Source organism: Siphateles boraxobius, unplaced genomic scaffold (genome assembly GCF_051911475.1).
Source record: "Siphateles boraxobius isolate OS27281-9 unplaced genomic scaffold, OSU_SipBor_1 22, whole genome shotgun sequence".
In the NCBI taxonomy this organism is placed as follows: domain Eukaryota; kingdom Metazoa; phylum Chordata; class Actinopteri; order Cypriniformes; family Leuciscidae; genus Siphateles; species Siphateles boraxobius.
This window is the reverse complement of record NW_027508833.1, coordinates 16,888,041-16,915,216: the sequence shown is the minus strand read 5'-3', so window position 1 is coordinate 16,915,216 and position 27,176 is coordinate 16,888,041. Positions and strand designations below refer to the sequence as shown.

General features: G+C 39.7%; 1 protein-coding gene across 5 annotated transcripts in view; it reads left to right on the top strand.

Annotated features, from left to right (window-relative positions):
* sash1b (SAM and SH3 domain containing 1b) overlaps positions 1-27,176 on the top strand; it is a 159,929-nt gene that overhangs the window by 110,435 nt on the left and 22,318 nt on the right. For 3 of the 5 annotated variants that reach the window (XM_077238795.1, XM_077238796.1, XM_077238798.1), the window contains 14 exons: positions 3,404-3,532; positions 3,861-3,908; positions 4,066-4,115; positions 7,054-7,091; positions 8,059-8,145; positions 8,259-8,371; positions 11,747-11,848; positions 14,150-14,282; positions 15,015-15,409; positions 16,162-16,236; positions 16,366-16,509; positions 16,983-17,115; positions 18,493-18,662; positions 18,747-18,956. In XM_077238795.1, the coding sequence (XP_077094910.1) occupies positions 3,404-3,532; positions 3,861-3,908; positions 4,066-4,115; positions 7,054-7,091; positions 8,059-8,145; positions 8,259-8,371; positions 11,747-11,848; positions 14,150-14,282; positions 15,015-15,409; positions 16,162-16,236; positions 16,366-16,509; positions 16,983-17,115; positions 18,493-18,662; positions 18,747-18,956 (1,827 nt within the window). Of the gene's footprint in view, positions 1-318; positions 836-3,403; positions 3,533-3,860; positions 3,909-4,065; positions 4,116-7,053; positions 7,092-8,058; positions 8,146-8,258; positions 8,372-11,746; positions 11,849-14,149; positions 14,283-15,014; positions 15,410-16,161; positions 16,237-16,365; positions 16,510-16,982; positions 17,116-18,492; positions 18,663-18,746; positions 18,957-27,176 lie in introns of those variants that run through there. The other 2 variants (XM_077238797.1, XM_077238799.1) reach the window with 1 other exon arrangement.

The following is a 27,176-nucleotide window of genomic DNA, read 5'->3' as shown; positions in this document are numbered from 1 at the left end:
TAAAGTACTGTAAAGTGTTTGTCAGACAGTCATAATAGTGATGCTAATGAATGACTGTTAAATACTGACAGACATTAACATATAGACCTACTCATCAGTTAAACTATTATCTGTATTTCTTATTTAGCTTGAGGTGTTTGTTTTTATAATGAATTTCCTTGTTTATGTCTTGGAACGCTGTCAGGGTGTTGAAAGGACGTCTCTGAGGGCTCATTGATGCATGTAAAGCTGAGCCAAGTTCAGTCTTTGGAAGTGTCACTTCCTCCAGCACAGCGCTGCTCAGTCTGTGGAATATTAATTATCCTCAATAAGCTGCTCAGTGTCTGTGAACATCAGCGATGAGCGCGCAGGTGCATTTAGACTCGGACAGACTTCAGGGGTTTTTGCACTCATACAGAGAAAGCTTAAAGGTTTTTCTAAAAGAACTATAAAACTCGTTTCTCCGCTTCGCTTCGTTCCTTTTGGTTTGTTTCATTAGCTGCTTTAAGCGTTGTAACTAAATCTCATGCTGTGTGACTCCAGTTGGCTGTGGTTTGATTGTTGGACAGTAGGAGTGTTAAAGCCAGAAGACTTTCCAGATTTGTGCATTTCACTTCAATAATTTACCCATGAGTGAGGCATTATGTTTTTCCCATCTGAAGACAAGATGAAAAACATTTGGCTCTTGCCTTCTCGCTTTCTGTAAGGATATTCCTTTAAAACATAGTTAAAAATATAATACTGCTCCAAATCTAAGACTATGGATAATGAAACAAACACTGATCAAGAAATTTGTGGGGATTTGAGCACGACAGACAGTTTTTCATATGTATGGGCAGACCTAATGAATATCTTGGTAAGTTTGTGGATGTTTATGTCTCTTTCAGAAAGGTTTAATTTTTTTATGTAAAGTTTTGTCTTTTAATTTATTTTATTTTATATTTTATTTAATTGTATTAATAAAAATGTTATTTATTTTGTAATGTAATATGTAATATATGTAATATATAATTTAATAATAATATTGATTTAATATGTATATCATGTTTAATATTTATTGATATTTATTGATATTTAATTACTATGATTAATATTAATAATTATATAACTAGATTAGTCCTCTTAAGCATGCATCCTGTCTTCAACATTTTATTTGATTTTAATAATAATAATACGAAATATATTATTCAATATTATATAATAATAATGAAATGTAAGCATATTAATAATAATAATTTAGATTTATATGCTTCATATTTATTCATATTTAATTATTATTAGAATTGTGTGGCTGTTAGTCAGTGTCTAAATATGTCCTCTTTAGCCTGCATCCAAGCATTTTTTTGTTGTGTTTTTATAAATATTTGCACACTGAAAGTACTGTATTTGGATTTACTTTACATTGAATGTCACATTTGATTTGATATTTTATTTCATACTACTCCTGGGGAGATGTTTCTTGATATTTTGTCAACTCACTTGAAAAATGAAAATACATGGTAGCCTTTTAAATGTCATTGTTTTAATGTCAAATGTGTTTTGTCAGTGCCTTGGGTCATTTCAACAGCATTTCACATTGAGGTCAACTGAGAGTTTTTGTATTAGAAGAACATTTATTATGTCGTATCGTTTATATTTTATATCGTTTAATCTTGTAAACGTAGTCATTCTTCTATTCATACATGCTGCTTCTATTCATAAATGCTGTATGGTTATTTGTCTGCTATTAAAAAGGTTCTTATCATTTAGTTTGGAATCGTAAGATTCCCTGCATCCCAAAACTTTCCCATCACCACTAAAGTACATTGTGTGCTTTGCTTATATGGGTGACATAGTTGACTAAAACTTCAGTGTGCTAAAAATATTTGAGGGAATTTTTTAGGAGATGAGCTTGCAGATCTTGAGATGATGCTTTGACCTCAGGCTCTCTGAGTTTACAAGAGAGGTCACGTCTCTGTGTGTCATACAATACCAGGAAGACGTACTGAGAGAAAGTTGATTTCTTGTGACCGTGAATATTGAGTTTGGGCTTCTCCTTTCATGGATGTGTTGATCTCAGGGGGTTTTCTGCAGTATGATGAAGGCCGGCAGGATATTGACTGTAATCAGACATGAAGTGTCTTGCTGAAGGTCACAGCAGTGATAGTTCATAGGGAATACATTTCATTAACCAATACATTGTAACACCTCCATAGTTGTGTTTAAGGGTGTGATCACACTTGTAGTTTGGTTCTCTTGGTTCTTTTGATCCGAATCAGAAAAATAAAATAATAAATGTAATCCTGGTTCGATTGGCATTCACATTGTCATCTTTAAAACCGAACCTTAAGGTACAAAACCTACAATGCGCTCGTTGAATGTCCGTACATATGATGTTATTTTTACCAGCTGAAAACTCACAAAGAGCTTATGAAATGTGTAACCGTGGGCTTGGCAATAGTGTGCATCGAGGGCACATATCGACCGCAAAGGGGGCGCTAGTGAGCACCCTTCTGAAACCTAAAATGACGAAATAGGACACCTTATGGTCTCATTGACATGGCAGCTTATACTGCCTTTTTTACATAGGTCCACAATACCGAAAGTGCATATGAAGTGTGCCATTTGGGACAGGGCCTGTGAGAAAAAACAGGTATGCTTCAGAATTCTATCCTTTCAGCGTCACATCTTGTGACATCACGTCCTGTTTATGGTTCGATTACATGTCTTTGGTCCTTGTTGGCGTTCATATTTAATTAGAATTTCGAGTTCGTTTGGAAGCGGACGGTCTCGGTCCACTTGTTTGGTGTGCACCAGGGTTTGGTGGCAGCTTTCACACTTATTCAACTTGCAATAAACAGTAACTTGCAATAAACCAGTCAAGAGTCTCATCTCCCAATCCCTTCAAAAGCCAGTGTCGCTCGTGCCATGGCGGATTCGCTATTTAGGTGACAAATTTACAAATTTCGAAAGACTGAATGCTTCTCTAGTGAGGAAACGGATCTGCTCGTGCGTGAGGTTAAACCATCTATGGGGCAAAGTGTACACGGGTTGTGGACCCGCCTATAGGCGCACATTACTTTGGCGCTCTTAAAATAATAAAAAAAAATATTGCACCATTGACTTTAGACTAGGTTTCAGTTTGTCAATGTCGCTGTCTAGGCTGCATTTGCTATTTAAACAAAGTGGCGCAGGGTGTGAAAATGATAACTGCGTGGGGCTTAAACTAGCAAAAAGCACTTGCGTTTCATTGCACAGGGTGTATGATAGGGCCCTTGGAGTCTATCTGAAACAGCTTTGAAAGGCACAAAGCTGCTCTTTTGAGTGTTGTTTGGTCTGAGAACTGGATATCCGTCACAGTTTTGTGATGATTATAAATGCAGTTTTTTTTTCACACTGCTGTTTTCAAACTGCAAATAATAAGTGCATTGTTTGTGTGTTGTAGGATGGCTCACTGGGTAACATTGAGGACCTGGCCCAAGAGTATTCCGAGTATTACAGCACATCTTACAGCGAAGTGTGCGACAGAATGGAGGAGTTACGCAAACGCAGAGTGGCTCAAGAAGCAGAGACGGTAAAACACTCACATGAGCCTCTGTTTAAGAGCATATTGTACACTTCTGAATCCTTTATTTTTTCAATAAACTCCACCTTCACTACCGTACACTACTAAGTTTGGGGTTGGTACGAATTTTTTAAATGTTTTTGAAAGAAGTGTCTTCTGCTCACCAAGACTGCATCTATTTGAACAAACATATATATGATGTATACCTATAAATATTGCTTCACAATGAAAATGATGGTGAGATGTGTCACTTGATTCGGTAAGATAATGTTATCAGAGAATGAACAGTTTGTCATTGAGTGTTTTGTTTAACTTTCTGCATGACTTTGTTTCTCAGGCAAAGGCTGAATCAACAACATCCCTTCAGCTGCGGTTGGAAATCCAGGTGGGTGGATTAATCACAGAATGACCCGTCCAGGAACTGGTGCTTTTGTGGGAAAGGCACTGAAAGTGTCATCTTTACTCTTTGTTCAAACACTTTTACACTATTTCAGTCTTTATTTGCTGTTAAGAGTCTAAAATGTCTTCATTTTCCCTCCCAGGAGTCATTGGGGCTGTCTAGCGCTGTGTCCACACCTGAGGTCGAGAGAAGGTACATAACATCTTGTTGCATTTGTAGTGTTTCTCATCCAGACTTTGCAAACTGTGCTCTTTTCAAGAACATGAGTATGGGACTTTCTAGCTGCAAATGTTTAAGATTCCATAAGGAAAAATAATGAGATATTTTGAGTTCCTAAACATTCTTAAATAAGACCATGCAGCCCTGAGAGTTACTTAACAATGAAACCCATCCGGCCATCAGGACATTGGAGATGATGCATGTATTTCCTTTTGACCCCTTTTTTCCTCATTTCTCTTTTTCCTTCCTTTCATTGTCCACCAGATGAGATATAATCTGAATCACCACCATCAGCATGTTAATACACGTAATGCACGGGTCAATTTAGTTATTTTTGTTGAATTATTCACAACATGAACTGCATTAGTAAAACATTGTGGCTCTAAACTCTGATTGGATGAGCCATGGTCAAAATTATTGTGAAATAAACCGATAAACTTGACAACACCATATGGTACAGTGATTTTATATGGTGAAACTACCCTAAATAATTGTAAAATTATGTTAAAATGTCTCAGGGTTTATTGCATTTATAAATAGCACCTAAATTCAATAAAAAAAATAATCCATGGTAATTAGTAAAAAGAAAAGAAGTTCACCGAGTAATATTTTCTTTAGCTTTAAGGCGCTATATGTAAAATTTATAAACCCTTGTTATTAGCGACACCGGTGGCCGTGTTACAAAGTAAATTGTCGCTACCAACGTATTATCTCTATATGTTGAACATTATATATGCATTCATTTCATGTGTCATTGAATGAAAGAGAGTGGTTTTCTAGATATGAGCACAACCATCACATCCTGTAGATTTACTCTGCAAAACCGGCCCGAGTCCTTCACATAAAAATCCGTCAACTGGCTTTTATTATTAAAACCATTATTACGTTTTTACAACCTGTTCACACATTGGCAATACAAAAAGCATTCAATACATAAATGTTATATATACATAACATATATAATATTAGCCAAAAGTTGTACATTAGCCATACTGATACCAAGTTTGGAGTCGGTAGTTTTTTGTTTTTGTTTGTTTTTTGTGAAAGAAATTAATGTTTTTATTTGGCAAGGATGCAATAAATTGATCAGAAGCGACAGAAAAGACATTTGTAATGTATCAGAATATTTCATTTTCAAAATGCATCACAGTTTCCACAAAAATATTAAGCAGCAAAACAGTGATCATTGATTTTCAACATTGATAATAATCAGAAATAAATCTTCATCTGCAAATCAGCATATTAGAATGATTTCTGAAGGAGCATGTGACACAGAAGACTTGGAGTAATACTGAAAATTCAGCTATGAGTCTTTGAATAAAATTAATTTAAATAGATTTTTTTTTTCTCACAATATTACTTTTTTTACTCATATTAATTAAATAAATGCAGCCTTGTTGAGCATAAGAGACTTCTTTCAAAAACATTTAAAAATGTTATTGACTCCAAACTTTTGAACCCTATTGTAAACTCATACTACTCTCTGTTTTAGAATACATTAGGTGATGCAAATTAATTATATTCTGCTGTAAACAGCTGATAGTTTAGTTAATTATCAATGTTACTTGGTGAAAGAATAATGTAGCAAGGTTATATGTTGTGGGAAAAAACTTTCAAAACTTTAATAAACGTAAAATAAACAAACACAAAATGAAAGTGAAGAAAGCAGCCCCTCATGGACGACTGCTGTCACATATAACAAAACACAACATAAATCCAGGCCTGGCCTCTCTCGATCTTCACTGTCGTCGCTCCTCCTTTATGCTTTCGCTCCTCCGTGAGACATTCTTACATTGTCAATCACGCCACCGGCCTCGCACAGTTCTCTCACGGCCCTTGGCCTTGTCCTGCTCGCCACAAATCATTTTTAATGTCAATGTGTATTTAAAATAACATTACTATGAATTGTTTAACATGATGAATACAAATAATGAACATGCAGGGTTAAGACACATTAGTTTGCTATTAAACCTGCTGATGTCTGTCATTAATGTTAATCAGACAATCTCACCGCTCTTGACTGAATCGCTTTTGTAACTTTAATAAGAGTAAATTTATATTTCATTTACACAGTGAAGACTATGCAGTGTTTTTTGTTGTTGTTGTACATTTGATTACTTTATACAATTTATGTAATATTCTTTATTTAGTTGTTGAGGTTTTCAGGTAGGTCTATTTCATGTGTGTCTTTGTTCTATTGTAGCTTTTTGTCCCATTGCTTGTAATTAGTTTCTTTGTTCCTATTTTATCACTGACTGTTTACTTTTCTTCAGAGAGGTTGAAATTTGTTTTCTTTTTTACTTATGTTAGGCTAGTATTAGTTGTTTGTGGTATTGAAATTGGTGATGAGATTTCTGACATTTCAACAGTTATATAAAAACTTTATTCAAAGCAAAAAATAACTATAACATGATATATATGTTTATCTTGAAATAAAATGACTCATATCATGTTATAAGATTTTAGTCATATCACGCACCCCTAAATCTGTCCTGACACTGTTTAAACGTGTTGTGGTGCTTCTGAGAGCTCAGGTACATGTTAAAATCAGCAGCTGAGAGAAAGACAAATAAAGAGAGGGGGACAGGAATTTACAAGCCATGTGAGCACTCTGTCACTCTTAAACCCCTCCGGTGTGTGAAAAAGCCTCCATTGTTGCTGTGAGGTGGTGTGGTGTGCCGGCCGACAGCAGCATGTGTCTTTATTCGCTCTGACAGACGGCTGAGTCTAATCCACTGCCCCACAGGCAACATGGATACCAGTTAGGACAGACAGATTACTACAATTGAATGGATAGGGGTTGAAAATGAAGAAAATAATGTGGGAGAGCAGGTGAGTTGAGACTGTGTGACGCTGTTTTGGTGGAGGCACTTTTGCTGGAGTTAATGCATGTTTGCACTTTTGCTTACAGGCAGTCAATGAACAAGTCCAGCTCTGAAGACGGATCCGGTTAGTAACATATTTGTGTTTGTTTATTTATTGTTGCTTAAAAACTAGTAAAATCAGAGTCAGAGAAAACCTGTGAGTATCAGGGAGATTTAAAATTGGAAAAAGTCTAGAGTGAGTCTACATTTTTGTTTTGCATTAAAATGCTTAATTGGCTAAACAGTGTTCTTTTGTAAATGCACTATATAATTATTTATGAAATCCTATTAGGCATTATTAAGTTTCATTGGCCAAAAGGTGTGTGAACCCTTTCAAAAACACATGTCAGTCAGATATTTAAACACCTACTCTTTCCTCAGTATGACTATTTTCTACTTCTCAATGAACTTCATAGGGTGCATCCTGGGATGATTTAAAACACTGTTGAAGGAGTTAACATTTTTTTCCTTCGCTGATCCAAATTATAATTTTTTTTAAATGATATTACCATTCCAGTGTTTTTTAGACAGTAAGAGTGTTTAATGTTTTTAAAAAAAGTCCCCTATGGCCAAGGATGCATTTATTTGATCAAAAATACCATTAAAAACAGTGAGATATTATTACAATTTAATAATTATTTCCATTTGAATACATTTCAAAATGTAATTTATTATTTATTTATAAAGCTGAATTCTAGCATCATTACTCCAGTCTTCAGTGTAACATGATCATTCAGAAATCATTCTAATGTGATGATTTGCTGGTCAAGAAACATTTATTATTATTATCAATGTTGAAAATAGTTGTGGTGCTTCATGTTGAGTACATTTTCATAGTCATATCATAGTAATACCTTTTCCTTCAGGATTCATGCATGTATAGAAATTCCAAAAGAACAGCATTTATTTGACAAAACTAATTTTTGTCTACAAAAGTCTTTTAAGATCATGGGGGGAAAAAACAACGTTAATGTTTTTTGTTTTTTTTACTCGTATGTTCTTGAAACATGCAGTTAAAACATTTGTTGAGTTTAAAATGTTGTTTCTAACAGCAGGGAGATGGGACCGAAAGAAAAACAAATCGTTCTGGCAAAACTTCCGCAAGGCACAGAAAGGGAGCGTTCGAGCGCTACCGAAAGGTTCTTTACCCATTTCTAATCACAATTTCATTAGATCTTCATATCTAGAAGATTAAATGTAGATATAACATTGCTTGAAATGATATGTATGACCTTTGACCTCTGGTCTACAGGGGAGGATCCTGGCTTTGTGGCCAGTGAGATCACGATGAGTGATGAAGAACGCATCCAGCTGATGATGATGGTGAAGGAGAAGATGATCACCGTGGAGGAAGCCTTGGCTCGGGTATGAAATGGTTTACATCCACTGATCTATATAGAATGCCTGGATAGCTCATGACGTCATAAACAGTGAAGCCACCGCGCCGCCATATTGGTATTCCCTAGTGAGCTCATGCGTTCTATTGAATCAACCGGAAATTGTATGTTTGACTGAGAAAACATTGCCTAAGGAGACACCGTTTTAAAAGCTAAAGTCTCCCTGTACATTCTTAACACTCAAAAACCCTAAGCATTTAAATGGATATTTGTTTAAAGTAGCTAAATCTACTGTACAATAGTAGGCAAATATAATTATTTCAGTCAGTTTCTTAAAGCTAAACCGACCTTTTATTTTGACGGGTTGCCGTGAAGAGCTTTGAGTTTCTGTGTGTACGATATGACGATAGTTTTTCTCAAATGAAGTGGTAAAATGCTCATGAGGTGACTCTCAGATCGGCTCTAGAGAGGAAGTTCATCATGTCCTCATATCGTGAGGCAGCAGAGACTGAAACCTGCGCGAGCGTCACGCGTGCTTCTGTTTGTGTGTGTGTGTGGTAAATTAAACCGCGCGTCTGCGCCATTCATTCCCACAGAGACAAGCAGAACATGAAGAGTTAATAGCCAAGTTTTTTGCGGTTTAATATTCACAGACACTAGTATAATACATCGTGGTATAACTTAGGCTACATTGGCTGAAGTGCTCCTAGCAAAAAAGTTGGTCTGGAGCCTAGATCGCGCTTAGATAAACACTGAAGCATTTGAAAGCAGCTATTAGTGGGTCCCAAGAATATAAGTTACCCGTTACTGCAGAAATGCTAGTATCGTCCCATTTTTAAAATTTCAGTACCGACTTGGTAACTTACCGAAGTAACATTACCGGTTCTTTTGACAACACTAGTAGAAGAATTAAGTTACTCTTGCCTCACTAGCGTAGCCAGGAATCACAATATAGGTGGGCCCAGAGAAAATCAGGTGGGCACAGCCTAAAATGCATCTGTGATCAAAATAGGTCAACACAACTACACCTGCTTGAATACACCACAGTTTAATCAGAGCACAAGCATGTATGTCATCATAAGCAATGTTAAGAACATAACGATAAAAACAGCATTTCCACTGCGCCCGGCCACACCACACACACACGCGCATCTGACAGATGCAAACAACACCATCATCCACCAGTAGTGGACAGTGTGTAAAATCAATGCTTGGTCATAGTCTGGCTCAGCGGCCACATAAACCACGTTAAATAAACAACATTGACTAGGCAACTACATAGTACATTTACATTTATTTACATTTATTCATTTAGCAGACGCTTTTATCCAAAGCGACTTACAAATGAGAACAATAGAAGCAGTTAAACTAACAGTAGGACAACAATACGCAAGTGCTATAACCCCTCTCAGTTTAACTTTAGTGCATTTTTTTTTTTTTATAGTATAGAAGAGAACAGAAAGTGAAGAGAAAGTGTTAGTACTACTGAATCAAGTGCTGCCGAAAAAGATACGTCTTCAGCAGTTTCTTGAAAGTGGCTACTGACTCAGAAGCTCTGGTTGAGTTAGGCAGATCATTCCACCAACAGGGAACAGTCATGGTAAAGGTCCGAGAAAGAGATTATGTGCCTCTTTGAGATGGTACCACAAGACGACATTCGCTAGCAGAGCGCAAGTTTCTGGATGGCACGTAAGTCTGAAGTAATGAGTTTAGGTAAGAGCGAGCAGTGCCAGTGGTTGTTCTGTAGGCAAACATCAGTGCCTTGAATGTAATGCGAGCGGTAACTGGCAACCAGTGCAATTTAGTGAGGAGAGGAGTGACGTGTGCTCTCTTTGGCTCATTAAAGACTACTCTGGCTGCAGCATTCTGGATCAATTGTAGAGGTTTGACAGAGCAAGCTGGAAGACCAGCCAGGAGAGCATTACAATAGTCCAGTCTGGATAAAACAAGTGCTTGGACAAGGAGTTGTGTAGCATGCTCTGTAAGGAAAGGCCTGATCCTAAAGGCCTAAAGTTGTGCAAGGCAAATCTGTAGGACCGGGCAGTTCTAGCAATGTGGTCTGTGAATTTCAACTGATCATCAATTACAACCCCAAGGTTCCTAGCTGACCTTGATGGAGTTACGGATGACGAGCCTAGCTGAATGGAGAAGTTGTGATGAAGTGTTGGGTTGGCCGGGACCACAAGTAGCTCTGTCCTCGGAAGGTTTAGTTGAAGGTGGTGGTCCTTCATCCAGTCAGAAATGTCTGTTAGGCAGGCTGAGATATGAGCAGCTACCGTTGGATCGTCAGGCTGGAATGAGAGGTAGAGTTGTGTGTCATCAGCGTAGGAATGATAGGAAAAGCCATGTTTCTGAATCACAGATCCTAGTGATGTCACGTAAATGGAGAAGAGGAGTGGTCCAAGCACTGAGCCCTGAGGCACCCCAGTAGCTAGATGTTGGGTCTTAGATGCCACACCTCTCCATGACACCCTAAAGGACCTACCTGAGAGGTAAGACTCGAACTAGTAAACATAGATTGGCTTACTTTTGATGACTAGCTTATAACAGGAGACGACGGGGCTTAGAGTTGAACACTGCAATGATTTCGTTATAGTCCAACGATTCAGTCAATTCTCTTTCAAATGAGAGCAAGTAAGCTGCTTAGTAAATTGCTCTGTTTCATTTTAGTTTATACTTAGCTAAACTTCAGTGTCCCTCTGTGAAATATGCTCGTCGTTGTGAGGGGGGGGGGGGGGGGGCTGTTCGCAATCTGACTGCGAAATGCGCTACGCGGGCATTTCGTCATCACCATGACAACCAAACAAGAATCAAGAAACATTGAGATTTATTTTTATAGGTCAAGAATTGTGATAATCGCAACAGAATTCCCTCCGGCTACTTTGTGAGGCCACTGACTGGATGGGCCTGACTGACATGTGGGTGGGCCCAGGCCCATCCAGGCCCACCCGTAGCTACGTGAATGTCTTGCCTCGGAGAAAACAACACAGGATAGCGACAATTGTACATATAAATTAGTACTTATAGGGCTTGAATTACAACCTGTGGGCAGTTTTTCTACATCCTTTTGTGAACGTCGTTTTACACTTGTATGCTGCACAGCGGGTCATCTTAAAAGTACCGTCGAAGCTACCAAAATCTGTAGAACGGCCGTTGGAGCCCTCTGCTGGTAGGGAATCGTAAGACGGCCGCTCGAACACTTCCGGTGGCTTCACTGCCTGATGGCAGTTTAGAAGGTCATGAGCTATCCAGTCATTCTATATAGATCAGTGTTTACAACCCATTTTGCCTCCATAATGTGATGCATTTACAAGATAACAGAATGCTCAATAAAAACAGTGTAGGATGGGACTTGATTTTACTCCCCCAAACATTTGCTAACATGGATTTTACTGTCCCTCAGCTGAAGGAATACGAAATGCAGAACAAGCAGCCCAACAGTGTGGACACAACCAATTGGACCGACACACCCAGTCCCTCCATGACCGAATCCTCCTGCTGTAATGTAAGTTTCCCAGTCACCTTCTGCGTTTGCTAATGAGACGTTCTCGCATGCCAGATCCCGTGTGCCACATCCTTGTTTGTTGTGATGAACTAGTTTATTGACAGATCTTCTGTCTATAGACATTCACAGCAGGGTTTTCACCTGCTATCTTTGGGATTTGTCACCCCTCCATCTCCCCATCATGTCCTAGAGATGAACCACGGCCCCTCTGGGCCTCCAGGCAGGGTCCTATTCATCCACTCAATGCTGTAACCCCCCATTGTACATTTTTGGCCGGTTGAATGCAGGGCTGCTCTCTCTTCAGCGGCCCAGCAGCTCTTTTGTGCAGGGATTGTGTGATTAAGGCGCTGGGATGCAGGAGCCATTCCACCAATTCCACTGGACAGAGCCACCGTTTACCATTTGGTGCATTCTGTAAAAACGAATTTGGTGCTTTTCGATTTTAGTTATTGTGTTCGCATCACTGTTTGTCTCTGTCGGGCGGAAACCTCGTATCTCCAAAAACTCTACAGGAAAAAGAAAAAACACTGTATTTTTATTAAATAATTAAACGCTGCGTTGTCAAAGTTGATATTGTAGCTTTATATAAGGCCAGAAACTTGCATGAGTCATTATATTATTAACATTTTACCAAAATCAAGCTTGAATTGGACTTACAAGATTTTTGACCTGGGAATTTCAGAGAATTTGGGACATACTGTACGTGTTTTGGCCATCATTAGAACGGCCGCACCTGAGGTATTGCGTTACATTTTCTTCAATTTAGGGGTTATAAAGTTTACTGTGTGGGTGCTCAGGTTTTTTCTATTTGGACAAAATCTCATGTTATTAAAGATGAAGTGCTACGCACAGGCAATTTAAGACAGTATTGCTATGACTCGACAACAAATGCTAAACTAAGACTCTTCTTCAAATACATAAAACATTAGCCTTTATATATATATATGTATAGCTTATATATATATATATATATATATATATATATATATATATATATATATATATATATATATATATTAGTGTTTCTTGAGTAAAAAAACAGTTCTTTAATTACTTTTGCACTGCAAACAAGCAGAGACTGTCCGAACTACGTTCGGCACTTAATTCATGATAGAGGAGGGTTGAGTTACGATTGTGTAAATACTGACTGACAGTTAAAGTTAGAGATATGAACATCCCTCTAAAACCACTTTTCATACAACTGACATGTATTTAAAAACATGCGAATGCAGGAGACTGCCAGACGAAAGCTCATGTGAAGAAGCTTCGTATTTCACTTCATTCCAAAGTTCAAGTTTGGTGAACTCTGTCCGAATCTGTATCATTATTGTACCATGGTACCTCCATAATGCTTTTATGTGAGGGATTACTCAGGGCTGGCCAGTTATTATAGTGTTTGTGTTTTCATCGATGACAATAGAATTTTACAGATTCCAATTACATAACATCCCACCAGCTGAAATAGTTTGTCTGAAATGTTCAGTTCTCAGACTTGCACACAAGAGCCGTTTATAACAGACGTTAGCAGACTCTTAATAGTCCCACACTGACTGTATTTGACATTTCACCGGGTTTATTTCAGGTCTTGTGATCTTCTGTGGGTCTGAACTGTGGCAAGAACTACACAGTGCTCACATTTATAAACCATAAACTATGAGTAATTTTAGGTGAAATGTGGCTGTCTCTTCTGCGTGTGGTTAATGCTTCTGAGAAATACTTCTCTACCTCTACCAAAATAAGCGAGAAAAGAGTCTTGCACGTTCAAGTCTGTGATAAATTTGGTCTTCAGATCTATGTGTGTGGGATATGGTTTATGGTCCAACAGGTGAAAACGCATCCCTTAGAAAAGTAGCTGCACACCTCTGTAATAACACATATAATTTGAGAAATAATTCATGTCTAGGAGCACAAACGTTCCATGACAAGTTACATGTTACAAGTAAATGAGTCTGTGTACAGCTTCTCTGTTGAGTTCACCGCCTGTTTTTATAATTTGCATTCTGAGGATTTTGGTTTACTATATACTAAAGACCACTGAAAGTATGTGGTCAATAATGAGTCAAAACACCATTACATGTAAAAAGTACCTTGCATGTGGTAAACCATTTTTTTTCTTTTTCTTCTTTTGTTATTTGAATTCATTCTTTTTATATATTGTGTCTTGTTTTGTTTTATTATTTTATACTTATTTTATATATTATTTGATTTGATATTTGATATTCTATTGTTTTATGTTTTGTTTTGTTTTCTATGTATTTTGTTGTTGCTATTTATTTTGTTTTCTATTGTTTATTTATACAGTCGAGAGAACAGTCGGAGGACGAGTTGGAAGAGTCCATCACCTTTCGCCGACTTCATAAACTCGTTAATTCAACTCGACGTGTGAGAAAGAAGTTAATCAGAATTGATGAGGCCAAAAAACACGGATCAAGAGGTGAGATATGAATGCATTTCATTAACTTTTCACAATCATACATACTCATGCTACAAATCACACCTGAAATTTGCATAGCTGTGCAGATGTGTGCAGAACATCTAGGATAAGAAACTTTTTTACAGTAATAGAAAAATCACTGTGGAGTGAATTTGAGTTTCACAATTGGCATGTTTGATTTGATTGTGCATCCTTCTGGACATTTTTGTCTTTTTCAGTTTTGTTTTTTTGATCACTTTGCCTGTGTTAATGCTAACTGCATAAAATTTGGCACAGGTGTGTATTTTTATTGGAATTTTACTATTTCACCACCATTTCCTTTAAAAAATCTATTTTGCACTAGGTACAAAAAATACTTCCTCTTAGCACCTTTTGGACAAAAATGTCCCCATTGAAACCCATTAAAACTGCAATTTTTAATCCCAGGGCCATTTAACTATAAAATGATGCAATCTTTGTTAAGAGGCTTTCATTCTGTTTGCAAGGCTTCAAGATTAAATGTACCAGATGGTGCCATTTTTTCAGGTTTGGCCTATAAAGCAAATAATCATAAATGTACAAATGAAATATGAACGCAACACTGACCAAAGACATGTATTCGAGCCAAAAACAGGACGTGATGTCACAAGATCTGACCCTGAAAGGACAGAATGCACTGAGACCAGGAAAGTGTATTAAGAAAGTAAATGGGGACAATAGTTTTCAGTTTGACTTGCTGTGTTTCTCCTCCAGACCCTGTGAGTCCTGAAGCGTTCCCGTCAGGCGAGGAGGGCTACTCTCTCTACTCTGGCGTGCACAAACATCTTGCCGTGTCTCAGGGTGACGGTCTGAGCTTCGTGCTTCATGAACAGCTGTCTCTGGACAGAGACTCGGACAGTCTGACCACGTCTCCCTCGTCCAGCAGCTTAGACACCTACAGCAGCCACAAGCTCTTCAAAGCCTTCAATAAGTGCAGCAGCAGTCAGGGGCCGGAGCCGGCATCTGGCCCCGGCGGAGCAGTTTCTGGGCTGGACGCAGGCAGCGGTTCCTCCTTCTCTGAGGCAGACGGTGAAGTCGAGCCCAGGATGTCCCGCTCTGTGACCGACGGGGAGATGAGACAAGCCCTGAGCCCCTCGAACTACCATGGTGTGAGTATAAGCACTGTTTTTTTGTTTGTTTGTTTTTTGTTTTTTTTGTGCTTTGTGTGTTTTGTTTTGTTTATATAGTTATTTATTTTTATTTTTTTATTTTTTTATGAGCCCTGTTTCCCTCTAACTACCATGAAGTGAGTACAAGTACTGTGTTTTGTTTTGTTTTATTTTATATTTTTTATGTATTATTTATTTTGTTTTATTATTTTATTTTATTTTTTAAACAAGCCCTGAGCCCCTCTAATGGAGTGAGTACAGGTATTGTGTTTTGTTTTGTTTTATTTTATTTTTTATTATTATTTTACGTTTTGTCTTATTTTATATATATATATATATATATATATATATATATATATATATATATATATATATATTGTTTTAGGGGGATGTCAAGATTCAAAATGGCACAAAAAATATAATAATAAATATATGTGGTTTTATTTGATTATTATATTTTATATTATTATATTTTCCATGTCTCAGGGTGACTTTAAGCTCTAAAATGTAAATGTATAGCCTATATATATATATATATATATGTGTGTGTGTGTGTGTGTGTGTGTTTTTTTTTTCATTTCCCAGGGTCACAACAAGCTGTTAAAATGACAAAAAAAAAAAAAAATTATGTGAAGAATAGATGTAATTTAAGTCATTATTCACTGAAAATGTTACTTGTATGTCAAGATTTAAATGTAAAGATATAACTTGAGCTAGATTTCGCTTTTCGAACTCTATTCTTTGTGTCACAGAGGACCTGTAGCTTTGGAGGATTTGATCTCACAAGCCGATCTGTGTACATGGGCAACAGCAGCTTTGACCCCACAGTAAGGACACATTGGAAAAATGCAAAATAATCATACAATCTATTCCAAAATCTATTCAGCTTCTTGAATGCCGTTTTTATAATTTTAGAAGATTTTGAAGTTGTGCATTCTGTCATGTCTGTCTTGCAGAATGAAAACGGCAATATCAGCATGAGAGAATCATCCAGATCTCCAACAGCTTCCCGTATCTCTCTGGGCAAGAAGGTGAAATCTGTTAAAGAGACCATGAGGAAACGCATATCCAAGAAATATAATCCCTCTCCATCAGAGCAGGTGATTGTGTGATGAGGATTCATGTATAATGCAGATTACTGAAGAGTAACAATTTTAGCAATTCCAATATAGCAAATCTGTCATTTTTGTCGAAGCAGAATGCAGTTTGACCTTAAAAAGGCCATGGATTTTTGTGTATGCCATGATGCTAGGGTGTTTGGGCTAGTTACTAAATGATTGTCAAAGTGTTTGTCATTTTTTACATACCAAGCAAAATTCATGAAGTCTGCTTGCTTAAACATTAAAACCTAGGGTAAGGAAGTTGTTCAGATATCTTATACCTATATGAGAAACAGTAATAGTTATGCTTGCCTTGGCAAACACCATTTATCTTGGAACCAAATTCCATTTGTGTCATTTAGTATTAGTCAGCACCTGTAGAATTTGCTTTCATTCATTACAGCTTGATTTCTGTGTATCTTGCGCCCTCTGTTGGCCATGGTATTGATTTCAGTGTGTTGTGTTTGACTCAGTCAAGCCCCAGCAGAGCTCCCAGCAGCCCTCGGTCTCCTCACACTGACACAGACTCTCTGGAGAAACCCAAACTCAAAGCTGGAGGATCAGTGGAGAGTTTGAGGAGTTCCCTCAGCGGTCAGAGCTCCATGAGTAAGTGTGTGTGGAAATGCTTCACTATACTTGTGCAAGGCACATTTATGAAAGTGTCAGATAAAATAAACAAATATAGACTTTATAATATTAAACCTTATTAAGGTATATCAATGTACAGAATATAAAAATATAATATAAAAGCCAAATAGGAAACATTCAAATGTTTCATTCAAATATTCAGTCATATGTTTTCATTCAAATATTAAAAAGCCAAAAGGTGTCTGTATAATATATAAGTATAATACAGAGGTGTTATTGTCAAGTAAAACTATTTTTTTAGAAATGTAAGTACTAAAATGACTAAAACTGAAATAAAAATTATAAAAAATTATTCATGACTTCATTAAAAAAGGCACATAATAAAATTACTGAAAAATTACGAATAAAAGATATGTATAATACAGTGGTATTATTTTTTATCTAACTATAAAACAAATAACTGAAATAAAATCTATTTAAATTGAAATACTTACTAAAATAACTAAAACAGAAATAAAAATAAACTGAAGCTAAATAGTAAAAATAAACAAATTCAAATGACAAAAGCACATAATAAAATTACTAAGAATTATGAAAAATAGATATGTATAATGCTGTATTGTTTTTGTTTACTAAAACTAAAGCTATTAAGAACCCTTTTCATAAAAAAACAAAAAATTATAAATTTTTCCTTAAAAACTGAAATAAAAATGAAATTAGTTGAAATAAAACTGTTTAATATATAATTATATATATTTACGTATTATATATAAACATATATAATTCAATATAAATAGAAAAATAAAAAATACAAATTACAAATGTTTAATCTAAGATTATAGTATATAATAGTATAATCAATACTAAAGCAACAGAAAATGTATAAAATAATAAAGTATAATGAATACTGAAGGTATAATGAAAGTATAATATAACATTAGAATATAACAGAGTAGATTACTATATAATATACAAGCCTGCTGGTCATCATGCAAAATAAACCCTACAGGGTGATGTTATTATTGGTGTTATAATTATTTTGTGAAAATTACTTGCTGACTGTATATCATTTTACTTATTACACATCTGCTTATCGAATAAACTGACATGAATTTCTCTGATTTTTGGAGAAAAAAAATGAAATGAATAGTTTTATAGTCTAGTGACTTTACTCTTGTTATTGTGTAGTACAGAATTGACCAGAAATGGATTTTTATTAAAAACCGGAAAAAAACCCCCAAAAACCTCATGGTATCAGATTATACTCTGAAATGGTTCTAAATGATTACCATATTCATATACCACTGTTTTTACACAGTACGTCAAAGAATACCAGGGTAGATCCATGGTACTTTTTGTCAGTAGATGTGTTTAAATCAGAAGTTGTTTTCACAGGCGGTCAGACGGTCAGCACCACAGATTCGTCCACCAGCAACCGAGAGAGTGTGAAATCAGAAGATGGTGATGAAGACGAACTGCCGTACAGAGGACCGTTCTGTGGCCGTGCTCTTGTACACACAGACTTCACCCCGAGCCCGTACGACACGGACTCCCTCAAACTCAAGGTCACACAGCTCCTTTCTCATGAATAAATCCACCGTCAGCTTCCTTTGCTCTGCATCTAAAGCATGCGCGCGTTTGCCTTGCAGAGAGGAGATGTAATCGACGTCATCAGTAAGCCGCCCATGGGCACGTGGATGGGGCTGCTAAATAACAAGGTCGGAACATTTAAGTTCATCTACGTGGAGACACTAAACGAGGAAGAGGAGAAACCCAAACGCAGTGTGAAGAAGAGGAGGAAGAGCCATCCTCCCAAACCGACCTCTGTAGAGGAGCTTCTGGAGCGCATCAAACTCAAAGTAATGTCTCTTTAAACTCTAAAAACACAATAATGCTCCATTCAGTTCCTTACTACGGAGCCCCTTAAGGGACAGTGTGAAGACAAAAAAATATGAGATGGGAGGAAAAATTATTTGGCAAAGCGGTTGCGTTCGCTCACAAAGAACATAAAAGTTGTGCTTGCGAACACAAAAGTTTTTGCGAAGGAACGCAAAAGCAAAGACTTATTCCATCTTATATTTCGGTAAAACTTTACAATAAGGTCTCATTTGTTAACATTAGTAAATATATTAACTAACATGAACTAACTATGAGTAATACATTTGTTACAGTATTTATTATTATTTTTTAATGATAGTTAATAAAAATACAGTCGTTCATTGTTTGTTATTTCACAGTGCATTTACTAATGTTAACAAATACAACTTTTGATTTTAATAATGTATTATTAAATGTAAATGATTAATAAATGCTGTAGAAGTGCAGTTCATTATTAATTCATGTTACCTTATGTAGTTATGCAGTGTTGTTTTAGTATTATTTATACACTATTATAGTATTGTAGTGAAGGTTCAGTGTTAGTGTGATGGAAGAAGACAGGGGTCGGCGTGACTGGGACTCGTACAGTTTTATTTGGTCCAAGAAACAAAAGAAATGCGCTGTGCGCGCTCTAACATAAACCTCGTTCAGGTTCAGAGAACACTCTTTCCACTATATAAAAATATAACTCTTTCCAATATTTTAAAATAACACTCTTCCCACTTTCAGCGTTTCAGCGTGTCGTGCACGAGTCCCCAGTCCTTCTCTCTCCGCTCTCTTGCACCAGCCGGCTTTTATGCGGTCTCCCCACGCCAATTACTGCAATCAGAGACAGGTGTTCGTCATTTTGCACTTGACCTACTTAATCACCGCTCGGCTCCGTCGTTGCTCTCGCACCACAGACTTCGCTGAACCACGCCCCCCTCGCCACATACCCCTACCGCTCGACTCAGGCCGGGGAGCCGCCCGGCCTGCAGCCTCCCCCCTCTCCCCCCTCCTCCTGGAGAGGAAGTCAGCCACAACCATCTGGTCACCCGGTCTGTGGATCACCTTGAACTTAAAAGGCTGTAAGGCCAGATACCAACGGGTGATCCGCGCGTTGGTATCCTTCATGTGGTGGAGCCATTGCAGGGGAGCGTGGTCCGAACAGAGGGTGAACTCTCGACCCAGGAGGTAGTAGCGGAAGGTGAGAACGGCCCACTTAATGGCTAAAGCTTCCTTTTCAATGGTGCTGTACATAGTCTCTCTCTTCGAGAGCTTCCGACTAATGTACAGCACCGGCCGTTCTTCACCCTCTATCTCCTGGGACAAGACTGCGCCCAGCCCTCTGTCCGACGCGTCAGTCTGTAGGGAAAAAGGGAGAGAAAAGTTAGGAGCCTGTAAGAGTGGTCCGCCACATAGAGCAGCCTTTATTTGAGTAAAGGCCTGCTGACACCGCTCCGTCCACTGGACAGTATCTGGTGCTTCCTTTTTAGTCAGATCAGTCAGCGGGCTAGCAAGGTCCGAATAATTAGGCACAAACCTTCTGTAATATCCAGCTAGCCCCAGGAACTGTCTAACCTCCTTTTTGGTCTTAGGTCTCGGACAGGTCGCAACTGCTGCGGTCTTATCAATTTGGGGATGCACCTGTCCATGACCCAAGTGGAAGCCCAGATACCTAACTTCCACGCGCCCAATTGCACACTTCTTTGGGTTGGCAGTGAGCCCCGCCCCTCGCAGCGTCCTGAGGACAGCTCGCAAATGCTGCATATGCCGCTGCCAGTCGTTATTATAGATGATAATATCATCCAAGTAAGCAGCGGCATATGCAGGATGCGGCCGGAGAATTCTGTCCATCAGGCGCTGGAAGGTTGCGGGAGCCCCGAACAAGCCGAAAGGAAGAGTAACAAATTGGTGTAATCCAAACGGCGTCGTGAAAGCAGTTTTTTCTTTAGATATTGGAGATAAGGGGATCTGCCAATACCCTTTTGTCAAATCCAGTGTCGAATAAAATCGAGCGGTACCGAGCCGATCAAGTCATTCGTCAACCCGAGGCATTGGATACGCATCGAATTTCGACACGGCATTCACCTTGCGATAATCCACACAGAACCGGACGGAGCCGTCGGTTTTAGGCACTAAAACTATCGGGCTTGCCCAGTCATTGTTGGATTCTTCTATTACCCCCATGTCCAGCATAGCTTCTAATTCATCCTTAACTATTTTCTTTTTATGTTCAGGTATACGATACGGCCGGCTGCGTACTATTACGCCCGGTTCGGTCTCAACGTGGTGCTGAATGAGATTTGTCCGACCAGGTAGGAGCGAGAACACATCAGCAAACTCTGCTTGTAAATTGCGTATGTCAGTGATTTGGGACGGCGAGAGGTGGTCTCCAGCAAATGCCAGAGCGAGCGATTGGGGTTTTGAACTCGCTTCTGGACCGAGATCCTCCTCCCCACTTACCACCGTCGCCAGCATCACTGACTCCGCCTCATTCCATTTTTTAAGCAGGTTGAGGTGGTAAATTTGATGAGCCCCGTCCCTATCTGATCGGACAACCTCATAGTTGAGGTTCCCGACTCGCCGTGTGACCACAAACGGCCCTTGCCACTTCGCGAGTAATTTAGAGCTGGATGTGGGGAGCAATACAAGTACTTTATCTCCCGGTGCAAATTTGCGTAGTCTAGCCCCCCGTTGTACAGCCGACTTTGCTTGTCTTGAGCCTGTAACAAATTCTCCATAGAGAGCCGCCCCAAAGTGTGGAGTTTTGTTCTCAGGTCCAAGACATACTGAATTTCGTTTTTGCTATTCGAAGGTCCGTCCTCCCAAACCTCTCTAAGTACGTCCGACACCCCGCGGGGCTGACGCCCATAGAGAAGCTCGAAGGGGGAAAACCCCGTGGAGGCTTGGGGGACCTCGCGTTCAGCGAACAAGAGGGGTTCTAGCCACTTATCCCAATTTTTGGCGTCTTCCCGCACAAACTTACGAATCATGGATTTTAACGTGCGATTAAAACGTTCCACCAAGCCGTCTGTTTGTGGGTGATAGACGCTGGTGCGAATCGATTTAATGGCCAATAATTCGTACAGTTCGCGAGTAGTGCGTGACATGAACGCCGTGCCTTGATCGGTGAGGATCTCTTTCGGGTTTCCCCACCCGGGAGATTAATTGAAACAGTGAGCTCGCCATGCTTTTAGCGGAAATATTGCGAAGCGGCACTGCTTCTGGGTATCGCGTTGCATAATCCACCAGGACTAATGCAAAGCGATGCCCCCGTGCAGATCGTTCTAATGGCCCGATGAGGTCCATTCCAATTCTATCGAAGGGGACCTCCATTAAGGGAAGAGGGCACAAAGGTGCTTCTGGGTTGGCCGGTGGATTCACCAACTGACATTCGCGACAAGACGCGCACCAGTTGCGCACGTTCTCGTGAATGCCCGGCCAGAAAAATCGGGTCATTAAACGATTTAGTGTAGCTGCCTGCCCTAAATGCCCAGCCATCGGATTACAGTGAGCCGCCTGGAAAAGCATTTCCCGACGGCTCTTTGGAACTAATAACTGAGTTGTATCTTGCTTTGACTGGGTGTCCTGGGTCACCCGATACAACTTATCTTTTATGATAGCAAAATAAGGATATGAGGGCGGTCGGTTGGGTTGGAGGGGCTGCCCGTCGATTGTACGGACCTGGTCAAACGCATTTTTAAGCGTCTCATCTCGGGACTGTTCCAGAGGAAAGTCATCACGCTCTGAAAGAATCCTTCTTTCAACCCCGTTCCGAACCTCCGGGACAGGTACCGAGGGTCCCGGCACAGCCTCTCCAACCTGAGCGACCGCTCCCCTCTCCGGCTTCCTTTTTGTCCCAGAAGCACCCCGGCCAATTGGTCCCCAAAATTAACGGGTGCCGGAGGTGTTGGCTAACGGCCACCTCCACACTATGCTTTTGGCCCCGAAATTGGATAATGACTGGCATTAAAGGGTAATCCATCACCTCCCCGTGCACACACCGAACCCTAACCGTGCGGCTCTTATCCAATGCCTCTGGTTGTATCAGATTTTGATGGATGGAGGTTTGGTTACAACCTGAATCCACCAAAGCCTGATAGGTACCCCCCTTAATACTCACTGGTATTTGGTACAACCCAGCTTGATCGGGGGCAGCCTGCGGTGTGTCAGGGACCCTGACCAGTATCCCCACCTCCATCACGGGGCACCAGTCGATAAAATGTCCAGGGTCCCCGCAACGCCAACAGGCCGGCCCAGTCCTTCCCGCAGCCCCAATGGCGGGAAGTGGGTCAAGCGATTGGCGTGGGGAGAGCGTGGGTGTGGGAGGTGCAGTGGCGGAGGCTGTTCCCCTGGGCGGCGCTCTGGGTGCAGGAACAGGCTCAGCCGTAGGTCCGGTCCTCCAGCGGGGCGCCGGCCTTGGTAGGAATCCTCCACGGGACCTTGGTACAGAGACAGGGCGAGAAGAGAGAGAGAGAGAGAGAGAAGCTGCTGGTAGGGGTTCGCCGACCCCTGGGCACGCCACCATCTGGTCCTCCGCCAACTGGATGGCCTGGTTCAGCGACGTCGGGCGGTGGCACTGGAGCCACTGCGCGGTCTTCCGGGGGAGCCGCGCCACGAACTGCTCCAGTACCACGTGATCTATAATTTCCTCGACGTCGCGACCGTCGGCCATCAACCACTTGCGGCACGCGTCCCGGAGCTGCTGCGCAAAGGCGAAGGGTCGGCCAGATTCCCCGAGCTCCAGTGACCGGAACCGCTGTCTGCTCTGCTCCGGGGTCCGGCCGACCCGCTGCAAGATGGCGCGTTTGAGGTCTTCATAGACCAGGAGGTTCTGGACTGGTAGCTGTTGTGTGGCGATCTGGGCTTCTCCGGTCAGCAGCGGGATCAGCCGCATCGGCCAGTCCGTGGGCGGCCAGCCCCAGGCCTCGGCCCACCTCTCGAACAATTCGAGGAAGGCCTCGGGATCATCTTGTACGCCCATTTTGTGGAGGTGCATGGGCAGGGCCAAGGCTGGAGCTGGCGATGATGGTGTGGCCCGAACCTCCCGGTCCATCCAGCTCCGGAACTGCTCGCGGTCCTCCTGCTGGGCCCGGAGGAGTTTCTTTAACCGGCGCTCCTGTTGCTCCTCCATGGCCAGCAGTGCCTGGTGTTGTTGCTGGTGGAGTCCCGCGAGCGCATGGATGATGTCCGCAAGTGGGGACGGGGACTGTCTGGCGGCGGCCCCTTCTTCCATCCCGAGTTTCGGCACCAGTGTAGTGAAGGTTCAGTGTTAGTGTGATGGAAGAAGACAGGGGTCGGCGTGACTGGGACTCGTACAGTTTTATTTGGTCCAAGAAACAAAAGAAATGCGCTGTGCGCGCTCTAACATAAACCTCGTTCAGGTTCAGAGAACACTCTTTCCACTATCTAAAAATATAACTCTTTCCAATATTTTAAAATAACACTCTTCCCACTTTCAGCGTTTCAGCGTGTCGTGCACGAGTCCCCAGTCCTTCTCTCTCCGGTCTCTTGCACCAGCCGGCTTTTATGCGGTCTCCCCAGGCCAATTACTGCAATCAGAGACAGGTGTTCGTCATTTTGCACTTGACCTACTTACTCACCGCTCGGCTCCGTCGTTGCTCTCGCACCACAGACTTCGCTGAACCACGCCCCCCTCGCCACAAGTATATATATATATATATATATATAATTGGCTTATATTTTATACATTCAGTTTTCATTTTAATTTGTTACATCTTTAGTAAGTTATATTCTCATGTCATTTTTTTATTAGTCAATTTGTTACATACTTTAGTAATTTTGTTATATGCTTTCGTCATTTTTATTAGTTTTGTCATCATATTTATTATTTTTATGTTTAATTTATTTTTATCTCAGTTGTAGTTTTAGTTCAGGTTTAGTTTTTTATTTATTTTATTTCCAGCTAGTAATATTAGTGCTAAACGAAACTTAAACTAAACTTAAGTTTTTCATCTGATATTTAGATTTAATTTCATTTTTACATTGTCAACTTTCTTTAGTGTGTAATGTTGCTGTTTGAGCATAAGAAAGCTCTGTAAAGTTACAAAGCACAAAGTCACAAACTAATAAATAGTTATTCTTTATTTCAGTGCGCACTGTTTCTAAACTCCTGAACTGACTCGCAGTGGTGTCATGGCCATTATTTTTCCTCCCTGATCATTTTTTTTGTAATAACTTTATTCCTATTATGCTCCATAATTACCAGAGCCTATAACAACTCAAATGTATTCTTCTGGATGTGTAATAAATCGGTCAGCATCAGCCCGCCCCTTTTTCCTAATATGGTGTCCGTGTATTACAAATCTAGAGCACTATGCGCGTAGCGCTCTAGAATCTTTGTTGTGTATGTTCAAGCAACTCACTCGTCTCGCACGTTGAGCTGGCAATGTTTTACAGATGGTCTTGAAGTGGTAAGTGGGCAACGCAACAAATCGGCATTGAATTAGTTATCGAATGATATTAAAAGGTAGTGGGATTATTTGTGGTTGACCTGGAAATTTTAAGTTGATCAAAAAGTTATGGATTTGATATTAGCTGCGAATTCAGAGCATTAACTTAAGTTGTGTCAGTGTAACGTTATCGATAGCTAGCCTAGTCTAACAGTGAACTATTTGGCTAACGTTACTGCCTTCCATACAATTTGTACTCTTTACAAGTCCCTTATTTAAAATATAATAATGAGCAGTGTAACTACCGTATTGTATGATTTTACTAAAGTAATGTTACATATAACATTTGATTTGATTACTTTTTAACATTTCTGTCAAATATTAACCATTTTCAAATAAACGGGGTAGTGTTAACTTTATTCAGCACTGAAATCTGTCAAACTTCTTTCGAAGTCCTTCATCACATATTAATATTAAAATAACTTAATTTCAAAGCACCACAAAGTCAGACCTCAGCACCTTTATGTACCTTTAATGTAAGATCGTTCTAATGGTCACATACCACTTTAAAATCATAACATAAAAACTGCAATGGTACTGTTTTTAAAATCATGTGTAGTAGGCCTAAGTGTACAGTAAGTGTGTGTAAACATGCTTTAATGAAGTAGACTTCAAAAGCTTTTGAATTTTAGCTTACAGTTCTTTCATCAAACTGTCTCTTACATAAACTTACAAAATAGATACTTTAACTTAGTCCTCAGATAGAGGAGGGTTGCTGCTAGCTAGGGGTGACGCCGAACAGTCGAAGATTCGATGCATCGATAGGAGGAGCCTGATTCGACTACCAATCTCACAGTCGAATCTTCGCATAAGGGTGCTGAATGTCTGATTTCACATAGAACTACTGGTTTTCTGTCAATACGTTAATATAGGAGCCTATTATGATAATGCTGTAAATACAAATGTGCAAAGGAAGAAGCTTTAAATAAATATGTTTAACGTGCATGAATAAATCCAAACACCCCGTGACAGATTTAAGTTTCACTTGAGATACGTGACCGATAGAGGAGCGTTTTGGCGGCAGGGATTTAAATCTTTAAAAATGTCTGGGATAAGAAAATCTAAAGAGTGGATGCACACCATCAGAAAGGATATTTTCCCAGACTGAATTTAACATCAGGGAAACCATGATCGCACTTCTGCAGGCCAACGTTAACAAGTTGGTTTTCTTTATAATAACGGTTTTCAATGGGAGGAAAATTAGCGTTTAATTAAACGCGTTGTGTTCATATAGGCTACTGGGCTCATCTGCTTTTCTGTAGGCTATACAGTATGCTTTATTAATAAGGTGTGTATAGAATTTGATCTTTTAATATAACTGTCTTAGGACATTAAGCCGTTAAACGTTTTTCATGTTAAGCGTTTTAGAATGTATTTTATCCGCGCACACAATTTGAAAAGACTCAAATGGACACAGAGACACAGACAGAGTGAAAGACTACATTTTTTTCTCTCTCGATCAGGTAGGGTACACGTGATTTCAAAACATTTCAGCCGGTTCTAATTTGATTTTTGGATGCTGTGAACATGTTTAGATAAACTGTCACTCGAGTTCAGCGTTTATTGTTGTTTATGCAGTTAAAAAGACAAAGTTGACCATTCTGGCTATACTTTCGATATTTTAATAATATCTTTATTTTTTATTTTATTTATTGACCATTCAGGGTAATCTAATTTAACTATCTGTGGCTTGTGTTTTGAATATATGTTCCCCTGCAATTTAGGCACTTAGAAAGGTATATTCTG